At 44.7% G+C, this 18,768-nt stretch overlaps 1 protein-coding gene across 8 annotated transcripts in view; it reads right to left on the bottom strand.

Annotated features, from left to right (window-relative positions):
- The window catches only part of IPCEF1 (interaction protein for cytohesin exchange factors 1), an 844,548-nt gene that overhangs the window by 154,488 nt on the left and 671,292 nt on the right, over window positions 1-18,768 (bottom strand). For all 8 annotated transcript variants that reach the window (XM_085611547.1, XM_085611538.1, XM_085611539.1 and 5 more), the window contains one exon: window positions 3,058-3,119. In XM_085611547.1, the coding sequence (XP_085467673.1) occupies window positions 3,058-3,119 (62 nt within the window). The remainder of the gene's footprint in view (window positions 1-3,057; window positions 3,120-18,768) is intronic.

Raw genomic sequence — 18,768 nt, 5'->3', positions numbered from 1 at the left:
TAAGTATTTAGTTATGCAGCACAATATCCTTGGTGCAACAACATCAACTATTGCATGGCTAAAAACGTATACGGTCCCAAAGGCGACACCTATTGGCTATGCCAATGCTTGTTTTTTTTTCCTCTCGGCCCAAGCTGCATCAGGTATTACAGTACCTCTAGAAATGGTGCACTTCCTCGTCCGGGGAAAACAATGTTGTTTTAAGAAAGAGGAAAAACTAAAGTAGCGCTTTACTGGCAAACTCTGTAAAGTGGCACTAATGTGTGTGGTTGTGAGTAACACCAATTTGGCACTTTGCAACCACTGAGGATGAGGAGCGAGACGTAATCAGGAGAGGTAATACCTGGAAGAAAGAGAGGGGGGGAGGGGAACAGCTGCTAGCGGGAAAGCAGAAGTGAACATTGTTGCTGAAACAAACACGATAAAACGAAAGTAACGCTCCACAGGAAAAACTTGTGAAGTGGCGCGAATGAATGTGGTTGTGAATACAATTAATATGGCAGCTTTTGGTATTTTCCCCCTTTTTTGTGTACGTCATGAGGGTGCACCACGTATAATATAGTACCTCCAGGAATGGTGCAGTTTACTACATGATCTTGAACCAATCTGGGTACTTTGCGACCACTAAGCGGGACCGAGACAGAGACAGGAGAGGGAATAGGAGTATCAAGGAGCGAGGAGGAGGGGGAGGGACAGCTGTTAGCTACAGAGCAGGAGAAGCTAAAGTGTTTGTTTTCAGTAAGTGAGAAGGAGACATAAAGAGAGGGAATAAGAGTAAGGATTAGAATGGGGCAGCTGTGGCCACCGCGAAATATATAAAGGTAAAGATAAAAAGTGCGTGCCATGCTGCAACGATTTATTGAGTACAAGTACATTTAAAAAAGTGAGCCATACTTGCCGCATCCACGGCACAGTACCCGGATTGCTGTAGTGCGATTATAGACCAGGTGGGGTACTTCCTGCGGGCCGGAAGTTCTTTTTACAATGGGTGGGAGGTGGTGGAGGTAGGTAGGGCAGGGAGATGCACATTAGGATTAGCAGCAACGGCGGACTGCGCTGTTTGCAAAACAAGTTGAATTTGATGACAAATAGCGTAATGGTGCTTTGAACGCAACTTGTTACCCTTCTCCTAATGAGCCGGGACTGGCAGGACACTACTGGCCTGAGTGGCCTCCCATTTAAAGGCACTCAGCTCGCTATCGATGGCAGCGCGAACAAAGCGCTCGCCCTGCCCTATGGACGGTGTGGTGTGCCGCGCAGAAAAAAGCAAAGCACCGCTGCAATATTTAAAGAATACAGTGCAGGGTGCTCGGTGCAACAATTGGCAAACAACTGAGGGACTGTGCCATTTGCAAAAGGAAGTTGGGTTTGATGAGAAAAGGTGCTTTGAACGCAAGCATGTTACCCTTTTTTTAAAGATTTTTAAGCTCCCAGAAGTGAATGCAAAATGCGAAAGGGGCTCGAGTGTAAAAGTGAAGGAATCAGGTAGGGAGGAGTGAAGAAATGGAGAGGGGAAGGGAGGAAAAAGAAATTAAGCAGATGGTCGAGCGCTATCAATTAACCGCTTCAAAGCTTTGATAAAACAAGCGTACGGCAAAAGTGAAAGCATTGGCAAAAGTGAAAGTGTTTCCCTTGCAGGAGCGAGCAGCGACAGGAGCGATAATTGATAACACATGGCGCCAAAGCTCGCTCCCGCAAGGGAATCGCCAAACGTGCAAGCGCTGCCATTGAAAGCAATGCAACGCGTGCACATTTTTCCCCGCAAAGCTATGCGATTACTAAAGGTCTTTTTCCTATGCAGCGCATGCGCGCTGTGTAGGCGAGACCTAAACAGAACTGGATGTCCCGCCTTCGCTCACATCTCCCTCTGCGACCTGCCACTGCACATCAGAGGCTCCTCATCACTTCTTGAGTTCCACAAGATGCTGTAGCCCTAGCTCTTCAAGTAATCCCACCTTAGGAGTCCTTAGCCTACCTACCTGTGGAATGCCTGGATACCAACATGGGTGATAAGTGCGCTATACAAATAGGCATAACATAACATATAGAGAATAAGAGTTTTACAATGAATATCGGCAGGTCAAAACTGCCGAAATTTATTGGTGGCGAAATGCCCGATCAAGAACATGCACATTTTGCAGTAAGCACCAAAATCCGTGTATTAGTCCCCAAAAATGTATAATTTTGTGTTATTTATAGCACCCGACATATTCCAAGTCAGCGGAGTCAGATTTGATCAGATGCGATAAATATCACACCAATTACTTGGTCCTCTCGTAATAAAGATTTGGATTGCTGTTTCCATGGGTACATTGTGTTTGGTTTGATGGTACTCAGGCAGGATGCACTGTAGGATGCCATTTCCCACTCCTCTGTGTTTTTTCATACAGATTAAGATTTAGACATAACACAAAGAGGCCATAGAATTTATAATAGTTAAGCGTATGAAATATTATGTAATTTCTTTGACAGTTGGAAATGAAGGGCGTTTCATGCATCTGTACATGTGTGTGCACTTCTAAAGCATTCTCATAGCTGGAGAGCTAGTGAACTCTGCACATGGGCGGGGCTTGTGGTGGGATTCAGGCAGGGCACAAGTCCTAAAAAAAGAAATGGAGGGACGCTGACGTCACAACAGAAAGTGACGTCACGAAAGGTGGCTTGCACCATCAGACTCATTGCCTTCCCTCGCTCACCCCTTAGATGCGATTGCATCAGAGAAGCCAGCGCGTGAGCAGCGTTCTGAGTGAGCTCAGATCTCGCCCCAGAGAGGCCAAAGAGTGAATGTGTGGCTCCATTTGCTCCAGTTACCGAGCTCCCGGTAAAATAAGTGGGGGGGGGGGACGCCGTCCACCCGTGTGGTACCGCGACTCGAGCCCTGGATTCAGGGTCGTTTACGCTGAGGCAGGATGTTCGTGGGCGGTGACAGTTGCGTTGTGGAGAAGGCTGCATGAAGGGCCTTCACATTTGTCAAGTTCCGAGGGATCCCACTGATTCCCACCGCCCACGTGCAAAATGCGTTTCATGCAAATGAGCAAGGCTGCTTTAATTACATACCGTCTTCGTTCTTTCCAAGCGAGGGGCGAGTGATGACGGCGATCCCCAGTTTATTCAGCCACCTGTAAATTGTACGAAAAAGATGATTAGGTCTATTTGGTTTAAGAAGCAGGATGGCACAATACTTTGTCACGCCAGGTTGAACATGGCATGCCATCAGTCACCCAAGCAATCAAGGCCAATATATTATAGGAAAGTTGGAACGTTGGTCATTCAGTTCTGTACTACAAAAACCATTCAAAACACAGGCCAATATTTTTACGTTTAATATACAAAAAACAGTGTTTTTGGATCACAGCTTATGACTTTGATGTTCGTCTTTTTTCGGATCTCTGAGGATGAACTGTGTGCTCACACTTTACAAGTAAATATATAAGTACACTAAGATTTTCTTGGATTTCTAGACGAGTGACACGTGGCAAGGTGAATTCTAGTTAACAATGCAATAAAAGGCCAGATTTTTGTAAACAATCGCTTAACCATGCCAGGAAGCAGAGTCTATTGTACCTCTTTTTACCTGTGATATTTTTTAGCTGTCTTCCAATATCGTAAAGGGATTTTTGCATGCCTTATAACAGAGTCTATCGGTATGTTCCTATGTGAACATCATTACTTTGCTAGGAGAGCTCAATGACTCATGGCAACCAGTGCTTAATTTGTGCTCGAGCCTGCAGGTGGTGGGCGCCAGCTCTCATTTTTGGAGACCAGAACTTTTTTTTCATCATAAGACTTTGACCTAGTGTAAGACCAATTAAGGCAAAGTTGGTAGAAAGATTGAGGAACATAAAGACAGGAAACCAGTGACAATACAGAAAGCAGGGATAACAAATAAACTATCAGAGTTAGATAAGGAGGAATGAAATGGAGTGTGGGTAAAGAAAGAGGCAAGAGGAGGAACCAAGATTAGGCACTCTTGATATTTGGCAAGTCTGGCATTCAGCAGTGTTGGCTGCGGGTTCAAAAGTGCAATTTTGCACCCAGAAATTAAGTACCGTTCATTAGTTTCTCGCAGTGAGTGATTACTACTTGCATATGAAAGGGTGTTGTATGACAATATTCAAGAAAAGAACAGTGAGCCAAGGTCTGGGGCTTCAGCTTTAAGAGAAAAGGGAGACATCAGGATACTGTCACTGCCTAACCTCGACCTGGCAATGCTAAAAAGACACAGTACTGACTGGAAGAGATGACTCACGAGAACTTTATCAAACAAGGTGTAAGATATTCCATCTTTCATTTATGTACCCCTGTGATTTTTTCCCCCCTCTGCACCTCTGATTGTGTCCTCTGCTAGGACCCAAGGCCTACTAAGCAGGTCTCACATGAAATATGTATGGGTGCAGAGCTTAATTTGGAAAAATAGTAAGTTCCAGGACCCTTGTCAGGAGGCCCCTGCCCCTTGCACCGCCCATTGGTGCTGTCAGCTCTGCCAATTACAGTATCAAGACAACTACTTAGTGGCGGCTGCTAGGGAATGCTCGCAGGTGGGCGGGTTAGATAAAAAAAAGTTACCTACCGAACGCTGGCCGCGCCTCTCTTTCATCCTCCCTCGGTTCCTGGCTCCCTGCAGCACACAGGCTCCCAGACTTCCCTAGCCAATCGCAATGCTGCTGTCACCAGCATGGCAGATGAGTCGTGATTGGTCTGAGTGCCCTGGTCCGGGGCTCAGACAGGGAGTGGGAGCCTGTGCACATTTTCCATGGAGGCTGTGCAATACAGCCAAGTGGAGAACATGCTAAGTGCGCATGACTGTTTGGCCGGCCCAAGATGGCCGTCCAGACAGTAATGCACACTTAAGTGCACCAACCACTCCTTCCCCTGATGCCTGTGATGACATCCCAGCCCTGTTGCAAAGTCTAGCTCCTCAAACTTTGTAAACTTTCCAACTTTTGCAAATACTCCGTTTACTTTGAAACAGCAGGCTTTGCAGAAACAAGCTCTGCAAAATCATACCTTTAAAAGAAGAAATTGCGTGAAAATAGGCTTTGCAAGTAAATTATTCTGCTGTGCCCTTTTATCTACAAGAATTTCGCTACCAAGCAAAGTTTGCAGTTTAAACAACTTTGAAACCTTTGCACAAAGTTTCTAAAGTTCTTAAAACACTAGTTACAAGGTTATTTAAAATGGTTTTCCCCTTCCCTGCAATGCAGCTCAAGAGAAGACTGGTCTGTTCCTACGCGGGCAGTGGACAGGGTTAATTATTAATAACCTGCGCAAAGTAAATCAAATTTTCCTGTTTGGGCTCACCCATATCTGGTTATAACTGCACTTGTATTTTCAACCATGGGGGCACAGCCGAAAACTGGCTTTATGCACCCATAGTTGTCTTCAACTATTATACCAAATAAATTCGAACTTTTGAAACCACAGATATAGTTTTTGGAAGCAATGTGGATTATGGAATATAATTCCAAAATGTGAAATCCAAATCAAATCAATTTAAAAGCAAATATACATTTAATCTCTTCTTCTTATTCCACAACTAAATCAGTACCTCAAGGGGTTCCACAGCACTCTTTTTTTAGCCGACTTTGTTTAATATCTATATCATTCCCCTGGCCCACCTTATCAGGCCATGTGGTTTTACCTTTATTATTTATGCAGGTGATACACAATTGATCATCCACCTACATAATAAGGCAGGCGAGGGTAAAAAACTATTTAAAAATTGTCTCTCCGCTCTGGCTCAGCAGATGAAAGACAGTGCCTTAAAACTCAGTACAGGTAAGAATGAGGTCCAGATGTTAAGTGGTACTAATGAGATCTGGTCAGATTCTTTGTGACTGTTAGACTTGGCATCTTTGGCGTGATTTCCCCAGGCTTTTTGCGTCTACCTCCTGTATTTTTTATGTTGTGCTGGATTTCGTTTTTGCTGGTTTAGATGATTTGGGCACAAAGTGCAAGTGCCCCCTGTGTAAATTGTTATTATAATTGATTCTCTCAGATTGGCATATTTAATTTACTGGTAAGCCCATAGTAAATTGTACTGGGTGTGCCAGGGCCTGTAAATCAAATGCTACTCGTGAGCCTGCACCACTGATTGTGCCACCCAAATGAGTAGCTCTGAAAAGGTATCTCAGGCCTGCCACTGCAGAGTCTGTGTGCAGTTTTAAACTGCCATGTCGACCTGGCATGTGCACCCACTTGCCAGGCCCTAAACTTTCTTTTTCTTACATGTAAGACGCCCCTAAGGTGGGTCCAAGGTATCCCAATGGGCAGTGTGCAGTGTATGTGAAAGGTAGGACATGTACTAGTGTGTGACATGTCCTGATAGTGAAATACTGCAAATTTCGTTTTTCACTATTGAAGGGCTATCTGTCCCATAGGATATCATGGGAGATAATTTGTAACATCTTACAAGTATAACGTCCCATGGGGACAAGATAGAGGAATAACATTTAGGCTCTTTGAACTCAGAATATGCTAACACATCTTTAAGTAAAGATGGTTTTTAAATTGTGTGTTTGAAAATGCCACTTTTAGAAAGTAGGCATTTTCTTGTTAAACTATTCTGTGTGCATATTTCTGGTTGTAGATTGACTCTCTGGTTTTGGAGTGACAGGGGATGGGAATGTGTATTTACTGTAGACAGCCACTGGGTGGGTTGAGATGTGCCTGGTCCTTCCTGGATGACTTGGAGCTGAGCTGAATAGACCTTGGCAGCTTTTAGAGTAGTGGGAGGAGTTTTCATGCACCTGACTAAGGCCTGTCTCCCTTTCCCTTACACAATGCTGTCTCCACCCCCCATGGTCATATTGCACCAGTGAGGACAGAACTGATTTGGACTGGGCTCAGAGATCCTGGCACAAAGAAGAACAAAGACAAAATGGGGCATAAGTAGTGGACCTCAACCCTCAGAACTTTAGATCACTTCTGGACTCAGGAGGAACCTGTGCCAATGAAAAGAGCTGGAGAGCTGTGAGGAAGAGTACTGCCCCTTTGCTGTGTGATGTGTAGGGTTGGCCTGCAGTTGCTGCTTCAGCAAGGAAAGGACAAAGACTGGAACTCTCCTGAGAACCTGCTTGAAGAAGAATCTCCAAGGGCTTGTGTGTGCTGGCCTCCTGTTCTGAAGTCTCAGGGACACAAAGACTTCACCTCCAGCTCCCCTGAACTCCATTGCTGGGAGTTCTGACCTGCCAGGAGATGCCTTTTCCAGTTTTGGGCCGCTGGAGTTGTTCCTGATGTCACAACCTGCACTGAGATGTAAAACAAAGAAGGCTGGGGTCCTATCACTTACTGGCCTGGACCACTATAGTTTTAACACACAAAAAATGGGCCAGAAAGGTTGTTGAACAATTATTTCACAATGCCTAGCCATTAAATCCTAAGCATGCATGATTTATTTTATATTGTTTTTCAGTTTCAAATTATAGTGCATAGAAACATTTCGTCATGTCTTAAAAAAGAAACACTAGTTTTGCACATTTAACAACAAAAATACATATAAATGCAAATACAAAGTACTTAATACACACATATACAAAACAGACACCATAAGAAATGTCAATTGCCTCCTACAAGTCTTTAGAGGACCCCAGTCCACGTATCACACAAAAGAAACAGGCGAACGTATCTTAATTCAAACGTTCTGCCTGCTTGCTGAGCTGAAGGCTACTCCATGTACAAGGGGTCATAACCCCATAAGGGAATACATCTCTTTTACAACTCCTTGGTGTGCCCCATAAATGTCATGCTTCAGCTCAGAGTCGTCAGCGCGTTTCAAACCCTAAGTTGTTCTGGGGTTCTCCTCAGGACGGGGACTGGAAAATGGCCTTGACTGTGAAACATGAAACAAACAATGTGGGGTTGGTGTCAGTGATTAAAAGAACCTCATATACGAGGAATGTAATCTATCTGCAACCACCAGACCACCTAAGTGTACCTGCAATAATTTGATGCTCCAAGGTATTGTCAAATTTTCAAGATGTAAAAACTTTAGAATTCTGTGAACAAAAGAAACAAAGGAAGGGCAGAATGAGCGGGAATGACTGTCTCAGCGTTTAAGTATAACAGGTAAACATCGATGTTCATACCTCTGAAGGAAGTGTAATTCTTCCGAGGTAACCATCTAGTACTGGATACTTAGCGTGATGTACTATCCACGGTTTTTGTATGAAAGAGGGGCCCTGAGGAAAAAGCGCAATTAGATTGAATTCAGTGTACATTAATTAATGTTTCAAGGTCAAACGCATGTAGGCAAAATGTATCTGCATACCTCATGGTCGCCTGTTGAATTCTTGCGACTTCAAATAACTTCCTCAAAAAGCCTGCGTGATGTTAGGAGCAGTTATCTAGAGGGAGAGAGGGAATTCTCGTGTTATATTTCCGACAAGTATCTCCAAGAACGTTCACAACGCCATACACCACGCGTGCAGATCAGCGCATCTCAGCCGTGATGAAAATGAGAGGCTTTATTAACGCGTTAATGTGACTTGCCTGCGTCTACTCGAACTGCCATCTTTAGACCACCATCACGTGTCTACTACGAGCACTTTCCAAGTATAAAACTTTATGGAGGTGATCTTGGTAAAATTGATGGCTGTATCAAATTTCATTACTAGAAATGCCTCCTTTTGTGACAATTGCAGTGCAGGGTCGCCGCCTCCTGGTGAAGGTCTGATTATTGCCAAAATAGTCCATTTAAAATCACCTGGGGCGTGATTCATTTAAATGAAATGATTTACAAGCGGGGCAGTCATTGTTTTGTTCTTGATGCGTGAACGATGTTGGATGATTCTTTGTCGGGCCTCCTGGGAGGTTTTTCCCACATACACCTTTCGACACGGGCAAATGATTGCATAAATCTCGTCCTTTGACTTACAGTTGGTGAACTCATTATGTCGCCAAAATTTCTTACCATCAGTGAAAAGGGTGCCCTCAATTGTTGATCCGCAAGCTGAACACGTCCCACATTTATGGTGGCCTTGTACTGGTTGCAAATTAAACAAGGTACTTTGATTGTCTTTCTTTTGAATTGGAGATGTACTCATAATTTGCTGGCCGATGCTCCGGTTCTTTTTAAGAGCGAAAAGCGGTGGTCCAACATTGGGAATGGCGCTCTCAATCAGGTGCCAGTTATTGCGAATGATTTTCTGTACTGTATGAGTGTGTGGTCCAAAGGTAGAAACGCAAACAATGCGTTGTGTGGGAGATTTTTGTTTCTTGCTGAGGAGATGGTCTCTTGGTGTCCAACGTGCTCTTTTCATGGAATGTTTAAGGAGCTTCCGTGGGTACCCTCTCTCAAGCAACTTGTAGAATAAAGTTTCCGCATGTACCTCAAAGTCTTCTATCTTAGAGCAATTACGTCTCACTCTTAGAAATTGTCCATATGGGAGGTTGTTTTTAAGATTCCTTGGATGATAACTGCGGAAATGCAGTGCATTATTTTTATCAGTCTTTTTTAAATGCAGGGTAGACATCAATCCATCAGGTGTATATTTCATCTCCACGTCTAAAAATGATAGATTTTTTTAATCATATGTTAAGCTGAACTTAATGTCGGGGCTTCGGCTGTTAAGCCACTCGTAGAATTCTTTCAGTGCAGAGATCGATCCTTCCCAGATGCACCACACGTCATCAATGTATCTCAGCCACTGCTTAATGTGGGCACTGTAGGGATTGTCATGATACACATATTGCTCTTTGTATTGGGCCATATACAACACAGCCATTTCCGGCGCGAAGGGACAACCCTTGGCTGTACCCTTCACCTGTAGGAACAACTCATCTTCAAATTTGAAAAAATTACGCTTGAGTGCTAGAGAAGCAAGTCTTATAATCAGCTCAGTTGGCACTCTGTGTGGCCGAGGTCTCGTTTCCAATTATATTTGAATGGCATCCAATCCATCTTGTTGAGGAATTTGGGTGTATAAGGATGCGATATCCATTGTCACAAGAACTTGGGTATTGGGGTCGAATCCAAAGCCTTCTACCTTGTTGATAAACTCCATAGTGTCACACAAATATGACGGGACTTGAGGCAAAAACGGTTTCAGGAACACATCAACAAATTTAGATATTGGTTCCAGGATAGAATCACACCCCAACACAATCGGGCGGCCAGGAGGTGTGGTCGGATCTTTATGTACCTTTGGTAGAAAGTACAAATGGGGTGTCCGAAGATGTTTTTTCATCAAATACTCAGATTCTTTTGGACCCAGGATACCCAGTTCTTTAGCTTCCATGACAATGATCAATATCTCTTGCATGATCTCTCTGGGGGGGTCCTGTGGAATCTGTCGGTACCATTCTTGGTTGTAAACATGGTTTCTGCCATCCGTCCGATATAGTTCTTTTGACCATAGCACTACTGCTCCTCCTTTATCAGCCGGTCTAATAACAGCATCTTGTTGATTCTTCAAAGTCTTGATGGCTTCTTTTTGAGTTCTTGACATATTAGGTGCAATGTAGGATCGTTTCTTCTCCAGTGCATTCAGTGATGATAACACCATATGTTCAAAAGAGATCATATCTTTGGAGATATTATAGCTTGGAGGACAGAAAAAATATTTATTTCTTAAACCAGAAACCTCCATTTGAGCTTGATTTTGTGTATCCTTAAAATACCATCTTAAACGTATTGTGCGAAAAAATTCCATCACTTCAAGTTTGACCTTTGTGAAATCCATTGTGACTCCTGGAACGAAGGACAACCCTAACTCCAACACCTCAGTTTCGACCTTAGAGAGAACTCTATTCGAAAGACCTTTGGACCACACACTCATCCAGTGCAGAAAATCGTTCGCAATAACTGGCACCTGATTGAGAGCGCCATTCCCAATGTTGGACCACCGCTTTTCGCTCTTAAAATGAACCGGAGCATCGCCCAGCAAATTATGAGTACATCTCCAATTCAAAAGAAAGACAATCAAAGTACCTTGTTTAATTTGCAACCAGTACAAGGCCACCATAAATGTGGGACGTGTTCGGCTTGTGGATCACCAATTGAGGGCACCCTTTTCACTGAGACGTGATTTATGCAATCATTTGCCCGTGTCGAAAGGTGTATGTGGGAAAAACCTCCCAGGAGGCCCGACAAAGAATCATCCAACATCGTTCATGCATCAAGAACAAAACAATGACTGTCCCGCTTGTGAATCATTTCATTCAAATGAATCACGCCCCGGGTGATTTTAAATGGACTATTTTGGCAATAATCAGACCTTCACCAGGAGGCGGCGACCCTGCACTGCGATTGTCACAAAAGGAGGCATTTCTAATAATGAAATTTGAAACAGCCATCAGAGGTCTCAATGAACTGACTGAATCAAGTAATCTGTGAAAGTGACTTAAGTTCCCATAATTCATAGCGGTCTGTGATCCAGTCCACGTTTTACCAAGATCACCTCCATAAAGTTTTATACTTGGAAAGTGATCGTAGTAGACATGTGATGGCGGTCTAAAGATGGCAGTTCGAGTAGATGCAGGCAAGTCACATTAACGCGTTAATAAAGCCTCTCATTTTCATCGCGGCTGAGATGAGCTAATCTGCACGCGCGGTGTATGGCGTTTTGAACGTTCTTGGAGATTCTTGTCGGAAATATAACATGAGAATTACCTCTCTCCCTCTAGATAACTGCTCCTAACGTCACGCAGGCTTTATCAGGAAGTTATTTGAAGTCGCAAGAATTTAACAGGCGACCATGAGGTACGCTGATACATTTTGCAAACATGCGTTTAACCTTGAAACATTAATTAATGTAAACTGAATTCAATCTAATTGCGCTTTTTCATCAGGGCCCCTCTTTCATACAAAAACCGTGGATAGTACATCACACTAGGTATCCAGTACTAGATGGTTACCTCGGAAGAATTACACTTCCTTCAGAGGTACGAACATCGATGTTTACCAGTTATACTTAAACGCTGAGACAGTCATTCCCGCTCATTCTGCCCTTCCTTTGTTTCTTTTGTTCACAGAATTCTAAAGTTTTTACATCTTGAAAATTTGACAATACCTTGGAGCATCAAATTATTGCAGGTACACTTAGGTGATCTAGTGGTTGCAGATAGATTACATTCCTCGTATATGAGGTACTTTTAATCACTGACACCAACCCCACATTGTTTGTTTTATGTTTCACAGTCAAGGCCATTTTCCAGTCCCCGTCCTGAGGAGAACCCTAGAACAACTTAGGGTTTGAAACGCGTTGACGACTCTGAGCTGAAGCCAAGACATTTATGGGGCACCCCAAGGAGTTGTAAAAGAGATGTATTCCCTTATGGGGTTATGACCCCTTGTACATAGAGTAGTCTTCAGCTCAGCAAGCAAGCAGAACGTTTGAATTAAGATACGTCCGCCTGTTTCTTTTGTGTGATACATGGACTGGGGTCCTCTAAAGACTTGTAGGAGGCAATTGACATTTCATATGGTGTCTATGTTTTGTATATGTGTGTATTAAGTACTTTGTATTTGCATTTATATGCATTTTTGTTGTTAAATGTGCAAAACTAGCGTTTCTTTTTTAAGACATGACGAAATGTTTCTATGCACAATAATTTGAAACTGAAAAACAATATAAAATAAATCATGCATGCTTAGGATTTAATGGCAATGCATTGCGAAATAATTGTTCAACAACCTTTCTGGCCCATTTTTTTGTTTGTTAAAACAACCTGCACTGAGGCCAGGGGCACAGCCCGTGAAGCACACGATGCACCGCCCGGCCTGCACCGAAGCTGCAACTCCCATCGATGCCTGCCAATGCCTGCAGTTGTCGACATTCCCTCGCCAGCGCTCGCACCGACTCTGTCATCGCCAGTGCCTTCGGTGCCAATAACTGCAGAGAGTGACTCCACAAATCTGCCGCCTTCGCATTGCCTCACTGGGACCGATGCCTCACTGCCGGCGCAACCGACTTCCACTGTCCTGGATTCAACATGTTGCCTCCTTGCGGACACAATGCCTAGCCTATTGTGGCAGCGAGGGAACAGGCCTCGACCTCGGCACTGCCGCCTCAACTCCATGACACTGTGCATCATCATAAAGCTCGTTTTCCAAGGTACTGTTTATTTGGGGGTCCATGTGACTCTGTGTCCAACGCCGCACACCTCGTGCTCAATGTCGTACTTGGGATTTATTGCTGTCAGAACATCATAATAGTCCCAGGTGGAGCTATTTGCTTTCTACAAGCTTTATTTTCGAAATAACTGTTTGCCGTGCTATTTTACTACATGTACGCTGGATTTTTGTCGTTTTGGTCTTATTAAGTTTAGATAAAGATAGTTTATCGAAACTGGTTTGGTGTCCATCATTTGTGGTGTTATTACTGTGTGTTTTGTGTACAAATACTTTACACATTGCCTTTGGGATCAGCCTGTCTGCTGGTGCCAAGCTATCAAGAGGGTGAGCAGGGGTTATTTAAAGTGTGTATCCCCCTTACCCTGACTAGAAACAAGAGTCTCTACTTGGACAAAGGTTCATACCTCTGCCAATCAGAGACCCCCAGTTCTAACGTTGGTGGTCAGTGGTAGGATTGAAGTTGTATTTGTACTTGACCCACAGTGATTGGTTTATATCAGCAGTTTAGTGCAGACCACTACATAACTACATACTGTGTTTTTGGTTCTATTTTTGATCTGACCCTGGAAGTATCCACGCACCATGTCTCTAATTGCTAAACATGCAGAGGAAGCAGACTTGGATTTTAGCATTGAAATGTTGCATACCAACAAAGTAGATCAGCTGAAGCAATTTTGCAAAAACTTTGGATGCCCCATTAAAAGCACCTCTAGGAAAGAGGAGCTGCAGAAGGCCTTGAATTCCTGGTGGGAGGCCAGAGAAGCTGGAGAGGCAGATGATGCAGATGTCGAGGGGGTGTGCCAGAGGGCAGGTTCATATTTCAGGATTTGCCTGTTGGGAGTGCAGCCTATGTGTCTGGCAGCAATAATTCTTCCAGGAATCTGGCTCCAGAGGAAATGGAGGAAAGGCAAAGGGCCAGGGATCATGAGCTGGGGTCATGAGGCTCCAGGCAAAGGCTGGGGAGAGCAAGAACACTCATGCCTTGAAAGAAAATAAATTGCTTTTGGCAAATGAAATAAGCATGAGAGAACTGGACATCAAGGCCAAACAGGCAGATGCCAGTACAAATGGTAGCAGCATACAGCCAGTGCATGGGGGGAAGGTATACATTCCCAACGACCTAGTGCAGAATTTGCAGAAGGGGGAGGATAGTTATGCTTGGTTTGCATCTTATGGTGCAGCACTGTGTATGAATAAGGTCCCGGAAGATCATTGGGAGGCGGGCCTGTGAAAACACTTTGAGGCCAATGGGAGGAACACCCTGACACCTGTGGAGGAGGCGGGTGCTCTGACCTACCCCAAAGGAAAAGTTTAGGTCTTTTAAAAGCCTGAGTCAAATACATGGGTGAAAAGTTTGAATCTTTATTGCAGAGAACGGAATGGTTGAATAAAGGGCAGCATGATAACTGATTACCTGGGTTTGTACAATCTGAGCTTAGACCGGGCTTACGGTCACCAGGAAAGTCCATTTCTTTAGAGCTTAGCTCTTTTTATTATTTCTTGATAGCATTCTACTTTGCACCTCCATTGTTTGGTACGGTTTATTTATTTTATGCCCTCATTTTTAATGTAATACTTTTAATTTACTGGACAAATTGCCGCATCGTTCTCCAGTCAAGCGCAACTTTTCGTTTGAAGCGGAGAGAGCGTCGCTCCATTCTCACTTCTGTGTCTTGACTTCCAGATAGTGATAAGTTTTTACGGGGTGGACCCCAAGAAAAACTACCCGGCCTGGGTCAATATTACAGTATGTGGAGGAGTGTGGTCGGGGTAGTTATTTCTTTTTGCAGAGTAATTTAGAAAAGATAACAACAAATCACCACTTGAGATGAATTCAAAAATCAGAAATCAGTTCAATTCAAAAATCAGAAATCAGAAATTTAATTTCTATAGGTAATAGCAGCATTAAATGCAATTATCAATCAAAGCATTCATGGGTTACAATGCATTAGTTCCAAATACATTGGCAGTGCATACAGTATTTACAGTGCTCTTAGCGTAAGCAGAAAGAAGGATGGGGCAATGCTAGTGAATTGGTAGGTGAGGGACAGGGTAAAGGTGTGGTGACATAGACACAGTTACAATTATGTACACGATGACCTTTCCACCCTAATACAGGTCAGTTTGTTCCCATATATACATAGCTCATAGATACGTTTTGAATTAGATTCTTCTAATCTATGAGTCTGTAGATGGTCAAGTGAAATGGTCTCCGTTTCGACCCCAGTAGGGTGGAGGGTGAGGGGTGTCTTCACTTCGGGGTCTTCGTCAGGACAGTTCAACATGTGAGCACCTATGAATAATTAATATAGGTTCCGTACAAAATGAGTGTAAGTGGTGAAATGTCAGGTAGGTGAAAGTAATATCACCTACTTGTGTAAGGAAGGACAGGCAACGTACGATCCTTACTGGGCCCTTCAGTGTGGCTCCTGAAAATCTGAAGGGAGACATGTTGATAAATATAAGTCATGCCTGAGCGGAAATGTTCCAGCATAAATGTAAAGGACAGAAGGGGAGCCGCTTTTGACTGACCAGGAGAGCTGCACACGGCCGGGCTTGGCTCCGCTGTGTGTCTGAGGCCGGGCTTGGCTCCGCTGTGTGTCTGAGGCCGGGCTTGGCTCCACCGACCTTCGTTGTGGTGTTGAGAGGGCCGGGCTTCGCTCCGCTGGTGGCCTAGCCAGGCTTGGCTCCGCCGGGCCACGTAGACTACAACCCCCAGCAGCCCCTTGCGGCAAGGACGCCGCCGCGCAGGCAAACAGGAAGCGCCTGGGGCGCATAAAGGATCACTAGCTCCCTTGTCAGTATCACCGTGAACTGTGTGGGTGATTTACCTGATTGTTGGAACCTGTGGACCATCTACGAGCCCCTGTTGAACCCTTGTCCTCCCTGGGGCCCTGTGGGAACATACATCGTCGGTCTCCCCCGCTGCCTGCTGCCCCGTTACATCCAAGGGCGCGGCCGCTGTGTGGGGAGACTACACTTCCCAGGAGCCCTAGCGGCCGGACGACGCCCACCGTCTGCTCGCGCCCAGTGGCGCTTAAATTTGAATCGGGACTCCGGCCGAGTGGGAGCCTTGTCAGTATCACCGTGAACTGTGTGGGTGATTTACCTGATTGTTGGAACCTGTGGACCATCTACGAGCCCCTGTTGAACCCTTGTCCTCCCTGGGGCCCTGTGGGAACATACATCGTCGGTCTACCCCGCTGCCTGCTGCCCCGTTACATCCAAGAGCGCGGCCGCTGTGTGGGGAGACTAAACTTCCCAGGAGCCCTAGCGGCCGGACAACGCCCACCGTCTGCTCGCGCCCAGTGGCGCTTAAACTTGAATCGGGACTCCCGCCTCTCGGGACGCGCGCGGGCGCGCCGGGCTAAGCCCGGGCAAAGGGCGGGCCCTCTTAGGCCCTCAGAGCCCGATTGAGGCTGGGCTGGGACTACCCTCTTGGATTTGTGTTTCAGGCCATTGATTAATTAGGGGTTGATGGTCCGGGTATTGTTGTGAAGCCACTGTTGATGCTTTGTTGCCGGTAGTGATTAATTGCATATAGTGCTGAATATGAATGCCAAGGTGAGCACGAGAGTCGCTGGTATGGGAACTCTAGACAGTTACCTTAAACAGGCCGAGTCGGCCATTGTGAAAGAAATAGCTTTGGTGGAGCGTAGGCTGTCTTTAGAACCGATCAGGCAGCCCCTGTTAGCTACATCTTCTACGGACCCTGCTCCAAGCAATGCACTATCTGTTGCCACTCAGTCCAATATAACTTTAAATGGATCTAATGCTGACGTTTCTTCCTTGGCTACACCCGCCCCCCTACTTATCACAAGCCCAGCACCTTCCCCTGTGGCCATTCGTACAAGACAGTCATATATTACAGCTAAACCCAACCAGACATCAAGTAGGGGTAACATTGAGCTGGGTAAAAGAAAGGCTAAGAAGAATCCCCAGGGCAATCGGAAAATGGCTAAAATTTCGAGAATTACCAGTCCCGCACCTGGGTTGAACCAGGTCAAATTTAGTGCCCCACAGACAGGTAGCGAGATAATACACGGGGAAATAACTGAACAAAGTAATCGGGGTCCTGAACATGTCAGTGCAAATATAGCGACTGAGCTTGCGAAGATTATAGATGCCCGCCTCCAGCTATTTACTGTACCCCTATTGGCCTCTTTGAAGCGAATAGAGGATCGCATTACTGATATTGAATCACACATTAACAAAAAAAGCTCAACTGTAGGCCCAAGTACCATGGTAGTTGATTCCCTAAATACGCGTACAACAACAGTTAGTAATCTGTTGGACTCCATGATTATTCCGCATCAACAACCCATGCTTTCTACTATCACTTCTGGCACACGCCCTAAAACTTTACCTCCACCCGCAAAAGATCCCGTTACAGTTCGGGGCAAAGAAACTTGTATACAAAACAATGGGGGGAGGGCATCTTCCACGGCACAGCCTATGGGGAGGGATTCACCATTACACTTACCTCCAGAGGCCTGCCCCTATACAATTATTTTAGCCAATGTACCAAAGTTAACGGATGGGAAACTGGAGCATTGGACCTCCCTAAAAAATAAGGCCCTACATTACTTGGCAAATAAAACTGTTTTGGGGCATCATCTCGACAGCAATTTCTTGATGATTAGAAGAGTATCGTGGGTGGGTAGGACTGAAAAGAGTCTAGATGGTGATTGTATTGTTATAAGTTTTAGAGCACCTAAATTAGTTGATGATATTTTGAGGCAGGCTGGTTCAGTTAGAATCCATCAGGAGTATGTTAACGTTTTCCCCCTGGGTTTTTTCTATCCACCAGCCCACGATAGGAGAGCGATCAATGATTATCCTATTGGTAGTGGTTGTTATGAGTATGCTGTCCCTGTCACAAATAGATTTTCTGCCTTTTCCAACCTAGATGAAAATGAGTGACTAGGGTTACGGGAAGACACTACCGTTCCTAACACCCGGCTCTCTACTTCTGATGTAGTAACCTCGGTAATTAAAGGCCCTGATCTGGGGCCTTCGGGCCCTCTAACAAAATTGGTTTCATGGAACATAGCCGGTCTTAGAAACAAAACAGATGACCCGGCTTGGAGAGATCTTATAGGTACGGGAGAAGTTATTTGTCTTCAAGAAACTTGGGACATTGATAATACTTTGGCCTTAGATGGTTATACAAGCTTTTATCTGTCTGCAGTTCCATCTAACATGGGTAGGGCTAAGGGTGGGCTGGTTACCCTGATTTCTGCAAGCATTTCTGGCTCTCAGATTCAAATAGACACGGGTTCATGTAACTGTCTGGCAGTTCAAATTTCCCCAATCGGGGGAAGTGGTATTTTAATTGTTAATTTTTATAATTCATATCATAGAGATGCCATAGTTGTACACCTGACCGCATTAAATCGCTTTTTGGGTACTTATAAGGAGAATAACGATAATAACTGCTTTATCATTATCATGGGCGACTTTAACGTTCATGGGTGTTTGGACAATTGTTTTTCCTTAGATCCTTTAGGCCCAATAGAGTCGGGGGTGGCACATTTTGAGCATTCTATTCAGGGTGAGTTTTTGGAAACAGTCCTGGCTGACTATGATCTGATACTTCCACCCCTGGGACACGAGAACATACCTACTTTTAAAGGGAATGGTAAACACTCGGTGATCGACTACATTTTTGTCAGCACAGCTTTGGGGGAAAG

This window comes from Triturus cristatus, chromosome 6, assembly GCF_964204655.1.
Source record: "Triturus cristatus chromosome 6, aTriCri1.1, whole genome shotgun sequence".
NCBI classification, from domain to species: Eukaryota; Metazoa; Chordata; class Amphibia; order Caudata; family Salamandridae; genus Triturus; species Triturus cristatus.
Note: the sequence above shows the minus strand (reverse complement) of the source record. Positions and strands in the feature narration are given on the sequence as shown.